The sequence below is a fragment of the Capra hircus genome, chromosome 2 (genome assembly GCF_001704415.2).
Source record: "Capra hircus breed San Clemente chromosome 2, ASM170441v1, whole genome shotgun sequence".
Classification (NCBI taxonomy): Eukaryota; Metazoa; Chordata; class Mammalia; order Artiodactyla; family Bovidae; genus Capra; species Capra hircus.
In genome coordinates, this window is record NC_030809.1 from 38,008,079 (window position 1) to 38,028,852 (window position 20,774).

General features: G+C 35.6%; 2 protein-coding genes across 7 annotated transcripts in view; one reads left to right on the top strand and one right to left on the bottom strand.

Annotated features, from left to right (window-relative positions):
• The window catches only part of KANSL1L (KAT8 regulatory NSL complex subunit 1 like), a 134,294-nt gene that overhangs the window by 109,828 nt on the left and 3,692 nt on the right, over positions 1–20,774 (top strand). For all 6 annotated transcript variants that reach the window (XM_018059961.1, XM_018059974.1, XM_018059975.1 and 3 more), the window contains exons 7-13: positions 1,697–1,862; positions 4,412–4,519; positions 14,787–14,915; positions 16,196–16,314; positions 17,258–17,382; positions 18,826–18,880; positions 20,042–20,154. In XM_018059961.1, the coding sequence (XP_017915450.1) occupies positions 1,697–1,862; positions 4,412–4,519; positions 14,787–14,915; positions 16,196–16,314; positions 17,258–17,382; positions 18,826–18,880; positions 20,042–20,154 (815 nt within the window). The remainder of the gene's footprint in view (positions 1–1,696; positions 1,863–4,411; positions 4,520–14,786; positions 14,916–16,195; positions 16,315–17,257; positions 17,383–18,825; positions 18,881–20,041; positions 20,155–20,774) is intronic.
• The window catches only part of RPE (ribulose-5-phosphate-3-epimerase), a 29,971-nt gene continuing 26,767 nt past the window's right edge, over positions 17,571–20,774 (bottom strand). The window contains exon 6 of the mRNA XM_005676462.3: positions 17,571–20,071. Coding sequence (XP_005676519.1) covers positions 19,991–20,071 — 81 coding nt within the window. The 3' untranslated portion in view covers positions 17,571–19,990. The remainder of the gene's footprint in view (positions 20,072–20,774) is intronic.

Genomic DNA, 20,774 nt, shown 5'->3' on the forward strand with positions numbered 1-20,774 from the left:
GAGATAAAATGCATTTGGTTAGCACTCAAGCTTCAACCATATGTTAGGGATTGTGTCAGGTTCCAGGAATACAGGATTGAACAAATTATAGTCCCAACCTTCAAGGAGCTCACAGTCCAAAGGAAATCTAGTTAAATGCTATGGCAGGCATGGCTATGCCTCTCTCTGTCAAAACACAGAGAAAACATGCCAGTTAGCCAGGAAACTCAAACTCTAGAAAGTTGACAAACTTAATGTAAGTTTACAAAGTAATTTTTTTAATAGCATCTAAAATTCTGTTATTATGAGCATTTTAAATATCATTTCATAAAAAAAAGAGTCCTAATGATACTGTAGTAGGTGGAGGTAAGAGGTGACAGAAGGAATGCAAGTAAACTCACATTAATTTTTAAAATATATTTTCTGTTTTATAGATTTTTTCATTGGTTGTATCCTTATTTGCTCTGTTAGTCACTCAGTCATGTCCAATTCTTTGTGACCCCATGGACTGTAGCCTGCCAGGCTCCTCTGTCCATGGGATTCTCCAGGCAAGAATACCGGAGTGGGTTGCCATTCCCTTCTCCAGGGGATCTTCCCGACCCAGGGATTGAACCTGGGTCTCCCACATTGCAGACTGATTCTTTATCATCTGAGCCACCAGAGAAGCCCAGTTACTTATAACCAGAAAAAAATAATTTAAGAACCCAACATTTAAACATTATATGTTTTTAATGTAGCAGCGTGACTTTTTTTATTTAGCAACATGGTTTTCATGAGATTTCTAGAATTTTAACTTTACCTTAAACTCAGACTCATGTAACATATTGCATATTTTATACATCTTTTTTAATTGAAGGATAATTGCTTTATTTTGTTGTTTTCTGTCAAACCTCAACATTAATCAGCCATAGGTATACATATATCCCCTCCCTTTTGAACCTCCCTCCCATTCCCTTCCCATCCCACCCCTCTAGGTTGATACAGTGCCCCTGTTTGAGTTTCCTGAGCCATACAGCAAATTCCCATTGGCTATCTATTTTACATATGGTAATGTAAGTAATGTTTTATTTTAAATTCAGTTTTATTTAATGTAAGTATATGATATTCTTCATAGTGTTTCACTGTTGTTTCACAGTGTAGATATTGCCTGGCATTATAATTCAAAGCAGACTCTAGTTTCACTCATTGGTTATAACAGATTAGAAGGAGGAAAATAGTACAGTTGACCCTGGAACAAGGTGGGGTTAGAGGCATCAACCCCCACACAGCAAAAAAAAAAAAAGGTCTAAGGTAATGTATAACTTTATAGTCAGTTGGCCTTCCTCCCTGTCTTGTGGTTCAGCATCCAAGGATTGAGCCAACCATGGCTCACGCAGTACTATAGTACCTGTTAAGTGGGAAAAAAACCCGCATATAAATGGACCTGCATCGTTCAAGCCTGTGCTCAAGGGTCTGCTGTAAGCACAACTTTTCCTAGCATGGTACCTGCTCAGTGTTGCATTTCTCACTAATCTGAAGTGTAATCATTTGCTTTTGACCTAAAGTTGTTCAAACTCATTTCTCTTTTTCATAAAGTGCTCTCTCCAAGGTGATTCAGTAATCCAGGACTTCTTGCTGATGTCATTCACACACTGTACTATAACTGTTATATTCTCTCTGAATCAGTTTTCCAAAAAAAAATGAAGTCTTTAAATTATTATTATTTTTTTCCTTACAGACTTTGCCTTCAAAAGAAACAAGGTTTTTAAACACCACACAGATGCCTTGCCTGCAGTCAGCTTCAATTTGGAGTAGCTGTGAACACAATTCAAAGTCTCAAATGTTAACAGAACATGTATCAGAGTTAGATTCTTCTTTCCATTCTGTTCTATCATTGCCATCAGGTAAACCTCCTTATAAATTAATTAATGAATTAATGTTCTGTCTTTGCAAGTTGATTTTTTAATTCCTTGGAAACCATTTTGACTAACTTTGCAAAGTACTTAGCTTTTGATCTCCCTTTGAGTGTTAAATTTTCATCATTTTATTGATAATATGGCTATGCTATTGAAATGTTTCTCAATAAGTCAGGGTTCTTTTCCTAATGTGGTTTTTTTTTTTCTTCTTTGGCATGGAGTTTTCCCACCATATGGTATTCCCCCATCTATAATCAGCATTGAATTTCAGAGAAGAAAATTGTCCATCTTTAGACGTACTCAACTTTTGAACCTCAGAAATACCAGTAATCTACAACGGAGCAGATGAGGCATTACATCCCTATGTCCCTGACAAGGCTTTAAGTTTCTCTGCAGTTCCTGTTTTCTGTTTTCTGTTTCCAGTCTTATGTACATTGAAACTGAAGTAAATGTTTAGGGTTAAAAAAGAAAACATTCTTCACACTGGTTATCTCAAGTTCATTTCTTTATGGGAAGATATCTCAAATAAGCTTTTGTTTCCTTTTCAGCTTTTGGTTCTAATCATCCAGGGACTGCTCCTCTTTGTAAAGCACCATTTCTTGTACCTATTCCTGCCCTGAATCTTAGTTTGGTTTTTACCAGTATTACAGTGGTTTCTTAGCTATACCATACATTGAAGTAAGCTCCTTGTAGTAGCTGTTTTACTGTATCTTTGAGGAAACCTTAATTAAAGAAAGAAAAAATATTTATGACAATAATAACATAGCCAGCATTTGATCTTAGAATACAATGGATCCTATAAGCACATTACATTTTCCTCTAATTCTTGCAACCCTATGAGAGTGATTGTTGTCGTCTTTATCTTACATATAAGAACATTGAGGCTTAGAGATGTTAAATTACTCATCCAAGAGTACACAGCTAGTAAATGATGGAGACAGGATTTGACCTGAAGTTGTCTTTCTCCAGAGCCATACTCCTAACCGTACTCTTTACTTCCTGTCTTTTTATTAGTAAATTTGTTTCTGATGAAAAAACCTGAGATCTGGCATAAGTATCTTTCATCCTACTAATGTTACATCTAATAAAGTAAGATTAGCTTCCTTACCTACTAGTTAGGGTTATCTGTTTCTTCTTGTGTTCATTTAATAAAAATCTGAATACCTGCTGTATACTAGGTATAATAGGAAAATGAATACAAATAAATCCCTCAAGGTACTTGCATTCCAATTCGACAACTGAAATATAAACTATTAAGTGGAATAAAGTGTTACGAAATTTTAATAAAAGCTCACAGGGTACAAGGTGGGTTCTAAGGAAGGTATATGAGTAGAACAAGCACCTTCCCTACTTATGTCAGGTTTTCAGCAACTAAAGAACAGTGGTAGAATAGGTGATACTCTATATAAATAGGTGATATTTCTTTGGAGAAACTTGTTTTGGTAATTGGAAATATCAGAATCCTGTAATGTTTAGGCAGTATATTTAATTTCTATTCTTATTTTCATTTTGTTATATAGTTTTCTTATGGTCTTTGTATAGTGATAGCACTGAAAGCTATCTTACCTCTGCCCCATGGGAAAGTTTCCAAGATGATACTTACAAACCCATTTTTGTATGCATATTTTTCCACACTTGAGTATGGATCTGCTATTAAAATACATTATTTTAATGGAAAGCTACGTCTTTGTTTAAAATTGAGACTTTTTCTGGATCTATGTTAATTTATGCATTCATAATTAGTTCTTAAAAATATCTTCAGTAGCAAAACTTTGAATAAATCAACCACTTTATAGAATATTTCTTTATATTTCTTAGGAAAGATTTTAGGTATCTCTATTGAATGCTTTTTAAGATGATTGTTTTTGCATTCTTGATTGAAGAAAATACACTTTAGTTAATAAATGTGAAATACATCTATTTTATTTACTTAGCTTCTCTTTTGGTTGTGAGAGTATGGAATATAAACATAGTGAATTGAACAACTCTCCTAAGTCTCTACTTAAAAGAAGAGAATTAGTTTGTCGGTATGTTTTGATTTTTTGTAAAAGTAGATTTAATTTTGTGATTCATAACAATAGTAAACTAAGGGAATGTGAAATGACACTTTCATAAAAGGTTGCAGCTGAATTATAGTCTTTTTCCTTCAAGTAACTAAACTTGTATAATTATGTCTTTTGGAAACTTCATTATTTCAAATGCAGAGTTTGTAGGGGTGGGAGGAACGGACTTAGGTTTGACTGTATATTTTATTAAAGACCTTTTGGGAGCATTTGTTTCATCTGCAAGTAGTATTTAATGTTTATAATTTTGTTCACCTTATGTACTATTTTAGTTTACGAAATTGTTCATAACTAGTGTTTATTTAGTATGCATAATCAGTAATTTCCAAAATATTGTTTACACTTGGAAGTAATATTTTGTCACTCGTAATAGTTGTGACATTTCAAGCTTTTGCTTATTTTTCTAAATCTTAATATGGGACAGTATAAAGAGTGACTTCACTGAAAATATTTTTGTTCGCTTTATTTTTCTAGATGTGCCTCTTCATTTTCACTTTGAAACACTGTTAAAAAAAACTGAAATAAAAGGAGATCTTACTGAAAATAAATTTTTAGGAGACTGTATCATATCTCCATCACCTGGTATGTTACTTATAAATCTTGTACTTTATATACTTTTTACATCTTTATTTACTTATTACTTTTGCTAAGGACATAAAATTTAACAAAGGAATGAATGTAAATCCTTAATTTTTAATATTCACTTTTCACACATCACACACAAATAGAAAATACACAGCAGTAATCCTAACAGGAAATGTGTAATACTTATTGAATATAGAATGAGAATTATGAAATGTTATTGATAAATATAAAAGGAAATTTAAATAAACATGGGAATACAGCACTACTGGATGGTAAGAATAATTATGATATCAGTTCTTCCTATTGGTTTATGTTTGGTGCAATGTAACTTGAAGTTCTAAAAGAATTTGGTTAATTTAAAATAACTATAAAGCCCATTGAAAGAATTAATGGGAAAATGTAAAAGGAATTGCTGGAAAAAATATTGAGAGAATCTAGCCCAACCACATATAAAAACATTACAGAAAGCTATAAACATTAGAATAGCTTCCATTTTGCTTACATTTCGCAAAGTAGATTCATGCAGACTACATAGCTTATTCTTTATTATTTAAAGGAAGAATTGTAAATCAGAAAGTGGAGAACTATTCAATAAATAGTATTGTTAGTCATTTTGGGGAATATGTTTATATACTCATATCATGTATCAGTTTCTAAGAATTTTAAATAAAACACTAAAGACGCAAAATAAAACTTGAAAAATTAATGAAACTAAATTGGGGATGGGGACATTGTGCTTGGAAGCAATCAAAAAAAGAAAGAAAATACATCTGTGTATTTCTCAACATCAAAATGTTACACAAAACATTTCCAGATGAAATCATCATCTCCCTCAAAAACTCAGCAATCAACTGAATGTGAATACCTGTTAGAAGTGGAGTTTTGGAACGTAACAGATCTTTAAATAAACTTAAAAAACAAGTAGCCTTTATAAATACCAAAATAATCCATTAGAATTTGTAAAACAATAAATTATCCTAGACATATTGACAATGAAAATATAAAATATCTAGGATTAAACTTAACAAGAAATTACACGAAGGATTACTGAGGAACAGAAGAGTATATGTGCTTGTATGGAGAGAAATACTCCATTCCTGTCAAAAGAAAAGTTGTAACTATAGGTGTCATTTTTCCTCAAATGAACTTATAATGTAATTCTAATCAGAATCCCAGAGGTATTCTTCTTAAAGTAAATGTTGAATATCCAATAAAACTTTTAAAAGTTCTATAAGGTGTCAGTACATAAAGGTCAGAAATGGTGATGGAATTCCAGTTGAGCTATTTCAAATCCTAAAGGATGATGCTGTGAAAGTGCTGCACTCAATATGCCAGCAAATTTGGAAAACTCAGCAGTGGCCACAGGACTGGAAAAGGTCAGTGTTCATTCCAATCCCAAAGAAAGGCAATGCCAAAGAATGCTCAAACTACTGCACAATTGCACTCATCTCACACACAAGTGAAGTAATGCTCAAAATTCTCCAGCCAGGCTTGAGCAATATGTGAACCGTGAACTTCCAGATGTTCAAGGTGGATATAGAAAAGGCAGAGGAACCAGAGATCAAATTGCCAACCTCTGTTGGATCATCAAAAAAGAAGAGAATTTCAGAAAAACACCTATTTCTGCTTTATTGACTATGCCAAAGCCTTTAACTGTGTGGATCACAAGAAACTGTGGAAAATTCTGAAAGAGATGGGAATACCAGACCACCTGACCTGCCTCCTGAGAAACCTGTATGCCAGTCAGGAAGCAACAGTTAGAAGTGGACATGGAACAACAGACTGGTTCCAAATCAGAAAAGGAGTATGTCAAGGCTGTATATTGTCATCCTGCTTATTTAACTTATATGCAGAGTAAGTACATCATGAGAAACACTGGGCTGGATGAAACACAAGAATCAAGATTTCTGGGAGAAATGTCAATAACCTCAGATATGCAGATGACACCACCCTTATAACAGAAAGCAAACAAGAACTAAAGAGCCTCTTGATGAAAGTGAAAGAAGAGAGTGAAAAAGTTGGCTTAAAGCTCAACATTCAGAACACTAAGATCATGGCATCTGGTCCCATCACTTCATGGGAAATAGATGGAGAAACAGTGTCAGACTTTATTTTGGGGGGCTCCAAAATCACTGCAAATGCTGACTGCAGCCATGAAATTAAAAGACACTTGCTCCTTTGAAGAAAAGTTATGACCAACCTAGACAGCATATTAAAAAGCAAAGACGTTACTTTGCCAACAAAGGTCCGTGTAGTCAAAGCTATGATTTTTCCAGTAGTCATGTATGGATGTGAGAGTTGGACTATAAAGAAAGCTGAGTGCTGAAGAATTGATGCTTTTGAACTGTGGTGTTGGAGAAGACTCTTGAGAGTGCCTTGGACTGCAAGGAGATCCAACCAGTCCATCCTAAAGGAGATCAGTCCTGGATGTTCATTGGAAGGATTGATGGCTGAAGCTGAGACTCCAATACTTTGGCCACCTGATTAGAACTGACTTATTTGAAAAGACTCTGATGCTGCGAAAGATTGAAGGCAGGAGGAGAAGGGCATGACAGAGGATGAGATGGTTGGATGGCATCACCAACTCGATTGACATGAGTTTGAGCAAGCTCCAGGAGTTGATGATGGACAGGGAAGCCTAGCGTGCTGCAGTCCATGGGGTTGCAAAGAGTCGGACATGACTGAGTGACTGAACTGAACTGATAAGGTATCAGATATGAGCCCAATATAAAGGTATAATCATTAAAACATTGTGATGCTGTTAGAAGCCAAGGGAACTAAATAAAAAGCCCAAAGATAAGCCCAAGGATTTATTATATGAGTGATATTTCCTATTAGTGTGGAAATGATAGCCTAACTAATAAATAATGGTAAATGATTCTTATGAAGCATTCCTTATACACTAGTACAGTATTAAAGGGCTTTATCTGCACAACCCTCTAAGTTTTCAGTACACACAGGCAAAGTTGTGTCTGAGTTTTTTGGCTCCATGGACTGTAGCCCATCAGGCTCCTCTGTCCAACGAATTCTTCAGACAGGAATACTAGAGTGGATGACCATTCCCTCCTCCAGGGGATCTTCCCAATGCAGGGATTGAACCCAGGTCTTCTGCACTGCAGGTAGATTCTTTACCATCTGAGCCACCAGGGAAGCCCTTTCACACACAGGCAAAGGAGCCACAGTGGGCTGCTGAAACCTTTAAAGTCATTTTCCCACTCCTTTAATGCAAGACATAAAGAAGTTTCCTATCTTAACATCTCTTTTCTGTTGAAAAAAATCTTATTTAACAGTTTTTGATGGAAAAAAAAAATCTATCATTCTGTCTTAAGATGATTGTTCAAGCTGGTGGCCTTCCCATTAAGTATGAAAGTGATTTGTTTAGAAAAAAGAAGTTAAGGTGGCTATGAGCTCAAATGTCCTATATACATTTGTTTAGCTCTGTTAAAGCATTTTTTAAACTGTTCTGCATAATATGTCAGGATATAGGCTATTTTCTGCTTGACTAATTTTTCCCAAATCACAGTTAAAATGTAGTAGATGCAGGATTCAAATCCAAGTAGTCTTGGTCAGAGACCACGTTTAAAATGACTTTTTTTCTGTAATCATAGGTATTAAGGAATGACTTTTTGGTAAAATAACGAGATCTTTTTGTCATATAGCACCTTAAAACAAATTTAAGGTGGATGAACAGTAAAATACATTCCAGATAGATTAAAGAGGTAAATATTAAAGGTGGTATCTTAAAAGAATTAGAAGAAAAACTAGATGTATTCAATGATAATAAAAATGCTAATTAATCAAAAGGGTGGGGATATATGTATACCTATGACTGATTCATGTTGAGGTTTGACAGAAAACAGCAAAATTCTGTAAAGCAATTGTCCTTCAATTTAAAGATAAGTAAATTTAGAAAAATTGTAGCTAACATGTACTGGGTATCTGTGGCAGACACTGTGCTAGATGTTTCTCCATTTTCCAATTACACTAATAATATCAGACATTATAATCATCAGTCTGGCAAAACTGTGTAGCAAAAATAGTACCCTCAAATATTTCAGGTACAATTAATTGACAAGCCTTTTGGGAAGTACTGTGATATGCATTTGTTATAGCCTTGGCGCTAGTGGTAAAGAACCCACCTGAGAGACGCTGGTTCAATCCCTGAGGTGGGAAGATCCCCTGAATTGCATTATAAGGCCTTTAAATAATTAATTTCTTTAAATCTCATTAAAACTTCTGTACTTGTTCACAATAAACATTTACTAAACTTTATTCTGACCTGATAAATCCATTTCCAAGAACCCAGTCTAATGCTAAATATGAAACCACCTTTATTCACAGATATACTTAACATTATTTGTGGTAATGAAAAATTAAAAACAACTTGGAGAACAGTAGTAATATGGTTATCTGTCTAACCCAGTGGAACATAACATTTTTAAAAACATTGTAGAAGTTTATCTAAGGATATAAACATTTATCCAAGAATGGTGAGTGATCTAAAAGGACAAAAGTTTTACTTCTATGTATGATACAACTGGGACTTTCCAGGGAGCTCCAGTGGTAAGGAATCTACCTGCCAATGAAAGAGACACAGTTTCAATCCCTGATCCGGGAAGGGGCCCTCAAGAAGGAAATGGGAACCCACTCCACTGTTGCCTGGGAAACCCCATAGACAGAGGAGCCTGGTGGTCTACAGTCCATGGGGTCACAAAGAATTGGACATGACTTGATTTAGGGACTGAACAAAAACAAGTGATACAATTATATCTATGTAAAAATATTTATACTTGCATCAGCCAGATGCAGCCTGTAGGCCTCTTAAGAGAGCCTCATTAACAGCTCAGCTGTATACACACACAGACACACACACACAGTTTCTCAGACAAGAAATTTGAACATGGACTTACTGTTGCATATGAATAAATTATGTTAGATGTAATAATGCATGTGGTTACATAAACACAGTTTATCTATTAGTTTATTTGATTCAAGCTGATATATATGTAGGCAATATTTGGAATGTGTTTTTAAATACTCCAGCAAAAAACAACAGGTGGGAGAGAGAGAAAACAAGTTGGTTGTTCAACACTCTTGATGCTGAATCATAGGAACAGGGGAGTTCATTATTCTGGGGAGTTCATTATTCCATTTATGTTTCTTGAAATTTTTCCTCTGTAAAAAGTTAAAGAAATGAAAGCACTAAGAACAAGGAATTGCCTGTGCAAAAGAAATACAGGAAAGTACTCTTGCCTGGAAAATCCCATGGATGGAGGAGCCTGGTAGGCTGCAGTCCATGGGGTCGCTAGGAGGCAGACACGACTGAGCGACTTCACTTTCACTTTTCACTTTCATGCATTGGAGAAGGAAATGGCAACCCACTCCATTGTTCTTGCCTGGAGAATCCCAGGGACGGGGGAGCCTGGTGGGCTGCCGTCTATGGGGTAGCACAGAGTTGGACACGACTGAAGCGACTTAGCAGTAGCATAGCTTATGTTTAGATATTTTTCATGATACAATTGTGCTTCTTGGAATTTATCCTAGACTAACAATTTTTTAATTAAAAAATGTGTGCAAGATGATTATTCTAAGAATGTCCATAATACAAATAAAATTATGATGATTATAAGTAGTTCCAACAGCTAGGGAATAGTTAATTGCTACTGTTTCTAATCAGAGGAATGTTAGGTGACCATCTGAAAAAATAACAGTGAATTATCAGGTTAAAAAAAAGTTATACATATATCCAAATTAAAATGTTACATTTGAAATGTGAATATGAAATTTATGTATATGACTGAAAATGAATTTGCAAAAACAAAGTTAAGTTATTATATTTCTTCTGCAATTATGTTTCTTCTAATGTTACTCTAACTTATCTGACTTTAAAAAATGGAGCAGTGTAAATGTTAGGCACAAAATTATTACTGATGTATCAATAATATAATGACATGTTAGTAATAGAAAATTAAAAGCTAGGAGTGGAAAACATTTGAATTGAATGCTACCTTTTTTTTTTCACTTTATTAATTTAATTGGAGGATAACTTTACAGTATTGTGATGGTTCTTGCCATACACTGACATGAATCAGCCACAGGTGCACACGTGTCCCCCCATCTTGAACCCTCCCCCTCCTCTCTCCCTATCCCATCCCTCTGGTTGTCCCAGAGCACTGGCTTTGAGTATCCTGCTTCCTGCATCAAACTTGCACTGTAACTTTAGGCAAATCAGTACTTTTTTGTGTACCAATCTCTCCTTTACTGGGCTTCCCTTGTGGCTCAGCTGATAAAGAATTCACCTGCAATGTGGGAGACCTGGGTTCAGTCTCTTGGTTAGGAAGATCCGCTGGAGAAGGGAAAAGCTACCCACTCCAGTATTCTGGCATACAGTCCATGGGGTCACAAAGAGTCGGACAAGTGAGCAGCTTTCACTCTCCTTTTCTACTTTCCCCATTCCCTCCCCCTCTCAACCCAAATTTCATCCTGTATCTGTCTTAAATAGCTGGTCACTAGTTTTTCTTTTCTGTAGAATTGACTAAAACTAGAACCCAGTATTTACTGACCACCTTCTCTGTGCCAAGTAGACTAGTAAGTGCTGAAAAATCAAAGGTGAATCATGGGAAGTTAAATTATGTGATAGAAGCAGACACATAAATGACTATTAAATGATATTATGGGTACCAACATGATAAAAATATTCTAAAAGAGAGGATGAGTGTGTAAACTGCCTAGTGGACAGCAGAGGAAGAGAGGTTAAGGGTGATGGGAAAAAGGCAAAAGGGAACTCCAGTAAGATGGTGATGCCAAGTGTAGCTTTAGGTAATACTTAACTGGAATCTAGAGGAAAAGTCAAGTGTTCCAAGTCAGTTTCTCAAGTTTTAATGTGCAGATTACTTTGGGGCTATTGTTAGAATGCAGGTTCTAATTCAGTAAGTTTGGAATGGGGTCTGAGATTCTAACAAGGTCCCAGGTGGTTCAGATGCTGTTGGCCCATTATATGTAAGATTTTAAAATGGAAACAATTGCATACCTTGTCATAGCCTGTTATTCTTGCAGGATAAATTGACGGTAAATAGATGGTTTTGTGCTTTGCCTCAGATCTTGGATTTATCCTATATTGTGCATTAGAATTAGCAATTTGACAACTACTCATTTCAGCTAACAACAAAGTAGAGAAAAGACAAAAAATTGAAGAATTGAGTAGTTGCCAGTGGTGAGAAAATACCAAAGCCAACTTAAGGGCTACACTCATCAAAATATTCAGTCATGAAAAACTAGACACTGGAACTCTTTCAGATATGAGGAAACAGAAACCTGTCAACTGAATACAGCATAAGGATTTTCTGTAAAGAACATTACTGGTGAACTTTGAGTAAGGTCTACAGTTAGCTAACAGCACTAATTCTTGGTTTTGATGGTTGTGTGGCTATGTAAGAGAATGCCCTTAAACACTGGCATATCTAGAATAGAGAAGCATCGTGTCAACTTAATCTCATTGAAAGCCAGTGTGGTAAAACGTTAATATTTAGGGCATCAGAATTAAAATGGCACTTGTTGTTACTGCAGGTTTTCTCTAAGTCTGAAATTATGTCAAAATAAAAAGTTTAAAGTGCAGAAAGAGGAACAACCCACACAGGTCAGAACCCTAAGGCTCAGCCTTCTTTACCTATGCTTACCTCATATCTAAACCCCACTATCAGTGATCTTACGCTTCAAACCTGCTCCTCTGTATTTCTACCAGTTTAGTCCAAATTAATGATCCCTTATCTATACTGCTGAAATAGCCTAATCAATTATTTTCCCCAAATCCCTGTAGAAAGTTATATTTTAAAAAGTAAATCTAATTACATGCCTGGCATGTAACTGTCTCTATAAGTGAAAGGGAGGAAGGGAAGACAGGGAATATGAGAGATACTGGGTCAAAATATATTTTAGGATGGAATTCAGAAAATCTGGGTAAGCAAGCTGAAAGGCTGGGGTTACTACAATGAGCATAGGTAAAGAGAATGTGTGTTACACTCACATGAATTGTGTTACACTCACTCATATGAATTGCCATATATTTCCTACTATTTCAAGAGTCCATTATAACATTACAAATTACCAAAGAGTGAGAAAAGTGTAATGAAACTTTTCAGTAAAATTAAAAGGATCACTTAAGTAAAGGTTAAGCTTGATTCGGAAAGTCTGATGTGCTTTTACGAGACAAGGTGAGTGGTGAATTCCTTTAGAAGAAATGGGTTGAATTTACCTGGATTTTTCTTGAAAATACTCTGGAAAACAAGAGTGGTGGACACTATTGGAACACCAGTACATGCCAGGTGTTTTAAAACCCAACTCACAATTTTAGATACACCCTTGTAGAAATGAATTTTAGAATTATGCTTGCTATCTTATACTATTTAACATCTTTCTCTGCATTATTTTTCTTGGGTAGAAATCTTTGAGGGAGTAGGTAGAAACCTTAGGATTCTGTTTAGTTTTCCATGAGTGCTTTAAGTCACCATTTTTCTCCTGCATTTGCTTTTATGTCAATCTGATTCTCATTCCTTTATGATAATTTCCCCCTTCTCTGGTAACTTTTAGGATGTCTTCATACTGATGTTGGTTCCCCTCCTCCCCCGCCATTTGCTTTGATGCTCGAGTTACTGAAACCTTAGGGTTACTATTGTGTAAAAAAGTTTGGTTATTCTTCCAATATTGCCTCTCATTCACTCTATCCTTTCCTTTTTTTTAACCCTCTTTTGGTTTGTCCTCCTCTAGAAATTTTTTTCCTGTTTCCATCACTCTGTTCCTTTGAGTTTTAGAATTACTCTTCCAGTTCAATGATCGTGATTTTTAGTTATATCCATTCTGTTATTCAGGCCAGTGAGCAGTGACTTTGTTCCTCAATTATCCTGTTTCTGAGATCTCTTTGGAGAGGCCTTTTGCCTTTCTCTTGGCAATATTATTTTGAAGACTTGTAAATTTGTATTCTGTGAACCCATTATATAGTTCTTGAGAAAACTTTTACATTTGTTGTTAGTACTTCTTATTGGAGTCTTGTTTTCATCTCTGAAGTTCATGTTGACTAAGATAGTTTTGCCACTGCTTGAGATCCTCTTCATGGAAGAGGAAGAAATTTATACTCAATATTGTTTTCAGAGGCAGTTATGGATGGGCAGGACATGTTTTCAAAATGGGGCACCTGGGTGCTGCCTTATCTATCCACCCATCCATTTCTCTGCTGAAGCTTCAAGGATGCTGGCTGTGATAGTATGTGTAGCCATTTTACAGGTAATTCTGCTACAGATGACTGTTTCTTTCCTCCACATTCAGAGCTCCTTAATGATCACACTTTTGCGGCAGTACTCTCTTGTGCTTTTGCAGTTTGCTCTTCAAATTTCTTAAGGTATTAGGCTTTCAGAGCTTGTTCAGAAATTGTTCTACTTAAAAGTTTCATTTTTTAACATGCTAATGTGGATGTAAATGTGTAGATCTGTGCATCTATGTATAAAAGTTTTGTCTATCATTTTTAGGGTGCTTTGCCATCATGAATCTTAGTCCCTGTCACTGTTGACAGACCATCCATACTCTTTTTTCCACTGTTAGAATTTGTCACTTAAGCCAACCTTTCCACATCTCCAAACATTTCAAAAAAAGAAGCCAATTTGGTTATTAACCCAGCATTGCAAATATAAGGTTCAGAAAGAAAACAGTAATGATGAAACTAACATTTATTGCATACTTAGGTCAGAAATCCTTCTAGTGACCACTACAGGAATTAACTCAATCCCCATAATCCCACAATAGCTATTATCCCTATTTTACAGTTCAGGCAGCTGATGCACAGAGATATTAAATGACTTTAAAGTTTTAAAAATCCATTGCTTTAAAAATGGCACTAGGCACTGTCAAGAGATTGATGAAATCTGGCTATTGCTCCCAAGAGATCCCACTCTCTTATGATTCTATAATCTTACTTAGTCCTGAATTGTTCCCAGATTTAAGGGTGAGCATAAACTAAAAGTTTGTAACTTAGAAGACAGAACAGATCACCTTTCCTCTTCAAATGAGAAACTATAGGAATTGGGGCACTTCATTAAGATGTTTTTAATAAATCTTACTCTATTATTTTCAGCTTAGGGGTATTTCATCTTCATGTTATTTATGTCATTTTGAACTGGTATATCAATATTCTGCATTGTTATAAAGTAAAAGCAAGTTAATATGTTCACCATACTTGTGTTAAGGAACTAAAATTTCATTTTTCTTTCCATTTTAGTACGTAATACTTCTCTGAATCAATGGAGAAATGGATATTCCTCTATATGCAAGCCTCACATAAAGTCAGAATCTTCTGTGCAGCTATTACAGGGAAGAAAGAAAAGACACTTGAGTGAAACAGCAATAGGTAAGTTCAGATTAGGACATGAGCACTAGTAGTAAAAACTGAAAATAATAAAATTCTGATCTCCAAAAGCCCTGCCTCATGAAGTAATAACCCGGAAGTCACTAATTACACAAGACATCCATGGTGCTATGAACATCAAACAGCAAATTCATGTAGTCAGTTCAGAATTATGTGGACTGGGATTCCATCCACTTTATGGAAATTAAGAATTTCCTTCCTATGTTTACTAACCAGAGTTATTTTCTACCGTCCTCCTGGATAGGACTTCAGTCTCTAGCACTGTGCTCTGGACTCAGAACGTCTTAGTACAAGGTTGCCCTTTAGAGATGACCATACCTGGTTCCTTTTGTGGAGATGCTGATTCGCTGAAGCTTCTTCAGAATTTTGATAAATTGGATGAGATGCATCTAAGTAACTCAACCTAGTTGAATTCCCCTTAGGACCTTACAGTGCCAAGATGAATAGATACCTTTGAAATGAGAACTCTGCTAGTAACACAAAACTTAACTGGGATAATGTGTATTAAATAACAAATAATCCGTATACTCTGTTGGATTTTATTCATTGTTCTAGAGGCTCTAACATTATATAAATTAGTGAAGTATGCCCTAGGTGCAGTATGTCAGTATACCCAATAAATTAGAAATTATTTATACCCCAGATGTACTGAACTATATTATACATGGTGGATTTAACATGAATACAAGAACACCACAGGTAAAATGCTATACTACAAAGTAACTAGACAGCTCTGTATGCAACGACCATTTTTAATGCATGGACACTGATTTGAAAAAGTTGGGCTTCCCTGGTGGCTTCAACAGTAAAGCATCTGCCTGCAATGTGGGAGACCTGGGTTCGATCCCAGGGTTGGAAAGATCCCCTGGAGAAGGAAACAGCAACCCACCCAGTACCCTTGCCTGGACAATCCTGTGGATGGAGGAGCCTGGTAGGCTACAGTCCATGGGGTCGCAGAGAGTTGGACACGACTGAGCAACTTCACTTTCACTTTTCACGAGTTACAGAAAGCATGAACATAGTAAAGGGAGGTGAGGTTAAAGGAATGACAGACTGGGTATAAACTGTCAGGACCCCAGAAACGGCAAGTGTGACCGAGATTTCTATAAAATTTCCTTCATTTTGTTTTTTGATACATGAATTAAAAAAAATAAAATCAATAAACAGATCAAGACTCACATTACCAAACTAGGAAAACAGAAAGTCTAATACTTACCAGTTACATTTAATGTATGACACTCTCAATGGTCTTTCCATGGCAGGAGAAAGAACTAGATTTGAAGAATTTGCTTTTCAGCGCACAGAACCAGGATCCCAAAGCAGTTTTACTGCAGTTACTAATGTCAATGTTATATCAAGAACCCAGAATTCATCATCACAAGTAGGTTTTTGTACAGTGAACTTTCAAGTTGCTTTTAAGCTCACACATCTGGTGGGCGGTGGGGAGGACCTAAACAGGGTATTTTGTTAATAGCTTTATTTACTAGTACATAATTAGCATATTTAGAATTATCTTACTAAGAAGCAATATATTGATTAAATTTTATTAGGGACCTAATTGCTCATTAATTCTTGATTATGGGGTTTTTTTGTTAAAAACTCATGAGGCTAAATAAGAATCCAGCACTTGTGTTATTCTTACATTGTTTTGTGTTTTGTTATCTGGTCGGGAGTAGAGGTCAAAATATGGGAGGATTTAGAAAAACAGCATCATGCTCAGGGCCTAGGAACACATAAATGAAGACTGTAAAAATAATCTTTATTAAATGGCTCACCGAACATTTTACTTCATAGTTCTTCCTAATAAAAATGAGTTGGTTACCAGATTTCACTGTCACTTAGGGTGCTTTACAGTACCCTTAGGCTTCCCTGGTGGCTCAGATGGTAAAGCGTCCGCCTGCAATAAGGGAGACCCAGGTTCGGTTCCTGGGTCAGGAAGATCCCCTGGAGAAGGAAATGGCAATCCACTCCAGCAGTCTTGCCTGGAAAATCCCATGGACAGAGGAGCCTGATAGACTACATTCCATGGGGTCGCAAAGAGTCAGACATGACTGAGCGACTTCAATTTCACTTTCTGCTAAGAGTTTTGTATTTTAAGGGATTCATATTTTTAATGGTTTTAAAAAGACTTGAATGTGTGCACACACAAATGTACTGTTTCATAGAAGTTATGTATACTTGTTTTTCTTAACATCTTATGGTCAGATTTTATAATGTATTTATAAAACTTAGAGGTACTCCATATTTTCTTTATATACTCATAAAAGGAGTATCATCATACATAACCAAAACTGTTGTCAAACTACTGTAATCCTGTCTTGCAGAATACAGCACGACGAAGATTGCGAAGTGAGAGCTCTTATGATATAGATAATATTGTGATCCCCATGTCGTTAGTGGCCCCAGCTAAATTAGAGAAGCTCCAATATAAGGAAATACTTACTCCAAGGTATGTATACTTACATCCTTTAATTTTCCTTTCTTGAATAACTTTCAGTGAAGTTAAAATTTTTATTTAACGTAAAGAAAATGCTGCTTTCTGGCTTTCCCCCATTTATATGGTTACATGGAGGGAAGACAGTGAAGGAAACGTTTACATTACTCATGCTGAAAAACGATGCCATATAGTAACACAGCTTATTTCTCAGGATTTATTAAGAAAGGGAGATTCTTAAGATTTTCTTACTTTAGTACTTTTGAGTATTTTTTCATTCAACATTTAGCCTTCTATTGTGTACATGGCACTAAAAGGTACTTTAGGGATGTAAATAATTCCAATAACAATCTTTGCTCTTTAAAATGGAGATTTGCACAAAGAGTTCAAAGAAAGCAACTACCTTTGCAGAGGGTATTCACACTGTAAGAGGACAGCTCCTGTGACAACAAAAGATTCTAATGTATCTTCAGGTCCGCAATACACAGGTCAAATAGCAAGAAGAGTGGGTTAGGAAAAGGAGGTGGGGCAGAAGGAGAAAGTGTGTGTTCACACAGGGAGACCATAACTCAGGCACAGGAACAATTATGCAAGGCTAAGCCAGAGACTAAGGTTTTGTTTAGGGTGATAAACGAAATGAAGGCTCAAAAATAAATTGGAACCAGGTTGTGGATGTCCTCTAATGCCATACACAGATCTGTCTCCTGCTGGCAGCCAACTTAGTCAAATTTTTTAGCAATGATGAAAGCACTTTTAAGATTATAAATCTGGCACCAAGTAGATATAGAAAAGGATGGAAACAAGACAGCTGATGACAACTGCAGTTATTTCTACCCATCTCTATTCCAGCTAATTTGATCCTTTTTTTCATAGCTGCTTTGAGCCAGTGAGAGAACTCCTAATACTCTAGGAAGTATTATGAGAATTCCTACAGAGAATCTGTTGATATATTGTATATTAAGTAAAAAACAATACTTGGTTACAGCAGTCAATAGCAACAGTGTCTTTCCAGTTTCCATTGATAGGCTGGAGCTCGCTGGTTGACCTGATTGTTTAATATACAAGTCCTGGGATGTGAGCCCATGATGGGAGTCTTCACACAAGCAAACTGGCAAATGCTACAAATCACAGCTTTTTTCCTTTTTACTTTCTTAGCCAGTTTATCAGCATACCACTAACTTATTTCAAAATTAGTACATTCTTAGGTATAAAATGCAACTATGTAGAAGAAACTGTTTATTGTAAGGCCCAAAGTAAAGCCTCATCTCCTTGTCCCCTTCTCATGGTACAAATATTTTGTCTCTTTTAAAAAATGAAGTACTAAAATACTACAACCAGTTGAATTATGGAAATCCCAAAGAAAGAAAACACTACTATATTGGTTGTGCTTATAGAATAAAATTGCTACATTTAGATAGATTAAGAAAAGCTATTTGAAATTGGTTCTGTCTTCAACAGCTGGAGGATGGTTGTTCTTCAGCCTTTGGATGAATATGATTTAGGTGAAGAAGAGGTAAGTTGCCTTTCACTTATGGGATAATTGCATATAATATATTATGAAGCCTACTTAATTCTTTTTCATGTGCTTAATTTGATATTTGATGAACTAAATGGAACTATAAGCCCTCTAAAATACACTGATTTTTTTATTTTCAAAACTATGAAAAGTTCCTCATAAAGGTATTAATTTAATAAAGTGTTTTGTACAAATTTGCCTACAAAGACAACATGCATAAAGAATAAACAAAAGCAAAAATAAAACATACCATTTCCATACGTGAGTTGTTGAAATACTGAACTTATTGAGTACTGGTATTCATTTCCACTATTAGTCATATTTTTCTGCATGAGATTTAGTCTTGTATGGGAGTCTACGGAAGTTCTCAATCAATACTGAGTTCTACAGTGAAATACTCATAGGAAATACAATAGCCTCACATCATTTTCACATCAGGCTGTGTCACCAAATGAATTATGAAAACCTGTTATTTTTTCCAGATTTTTGGAACCACAGGAAAGGGACTATGGACCTGGAAGGGTAAAACTTACACTAAGACAAGAAAAATTAGAGAGAAAAATACTATACAGCCAAACTAATTCCAAAGTGACAGTCTGAAGAGGCAGTATTACGTAAAAGACATTGTTTCTATTACAGTCTTTCTATGCCAACTGATTTCATTTTTCATCTACCAAAATTTGCTTTTTAATGCCTTCCCCTCTTTTAATGCACCCTAGCTCAGAATGATCCTAGCCAGAAACACCACAATCAAAGCTTTAGAAATCCATTAAACTAGTTCCCAAATCTCAGTTTTACTTTCTTTGATATTACTATGTTCCACCAGCAGTATACTCCATAAGAAGCAATACAAAGGTTTGAATGAATAAAGCATAAAGGATATTTTATGTAAATGTAAAAAAACCATTGTGAACCTATGTGTATTCAAGGTACCTATTAAGTATTCTAGGTAAGTCTTCAAACATGACCCAATGGTGAAAAAGTTCCAAACTCCCTCTTCTTAGGAATCTGAATCTCCTCTCATAACATGTGTTCTCATGAAATAGACTGCATTTATTGTTGTTTTCTTCCTATTGTTCTCTTTATGAGGAACTGTGACACCTGTTCTCATTTCAAAATGTTTCTGACAAAAGCAAAACTTTTCATTTCCAACTCCAGATAGAAAATCTCTCTGACGAAGTCTTCTCCCTAAGACACAAAAAGTATGAAGAGAAGGAGCAAGCCAGATGGTCACTATGGGAACAAAGCAAGTGGCATAGAAGAAACAGCAGGCAGGTGTTGCACTATATTCAGGCTACTTACCTGAGTTTTGTGTCTTACTCCACTCTATTTCTCATGCTAATTGTCAGCATCAGTAATAGATTTAAGTGAGCAAATAATGTGAAAATTCTCCATAAAAAGGTCATTTCAGTGTACTATAATGGTGGACCTAACACTAGTGATTACACTCTGAGTAATCTGTAACACAACTACTTCAAAAATATTTTTCTTGAAATGAACCAAAAAAAGACCCTTAAAAACCTATCTAGGGTAAAAAGCAAATAGCCTGAAATACTTTGAACATGACTTTGAAGGAAGGGGGAATAAATCCTAAAAACATAGTTAATGTATTTGAGAGAAACCCTGGTATTTTATATTTAATTGGACTATTTTTTGATATAGTCAAAACTCAGAACATAAGATCATGTTGAAACCTAGTAGTCACTGTAGTGTGGGGGTCTCTCATTTTGTTCACTTTTAAAACATTTCTGTTTAAGTCAAGATATTCAGATTTGTTGTAGATCCTAAGAGTTATCCTAGCATACCTGAGATTCTATTCTCAACTTTCTCTACATTACAGAGATACAGTTTTCCAGAAGTACAGAGGAAAATGTGAATCGAGTTCTTCATG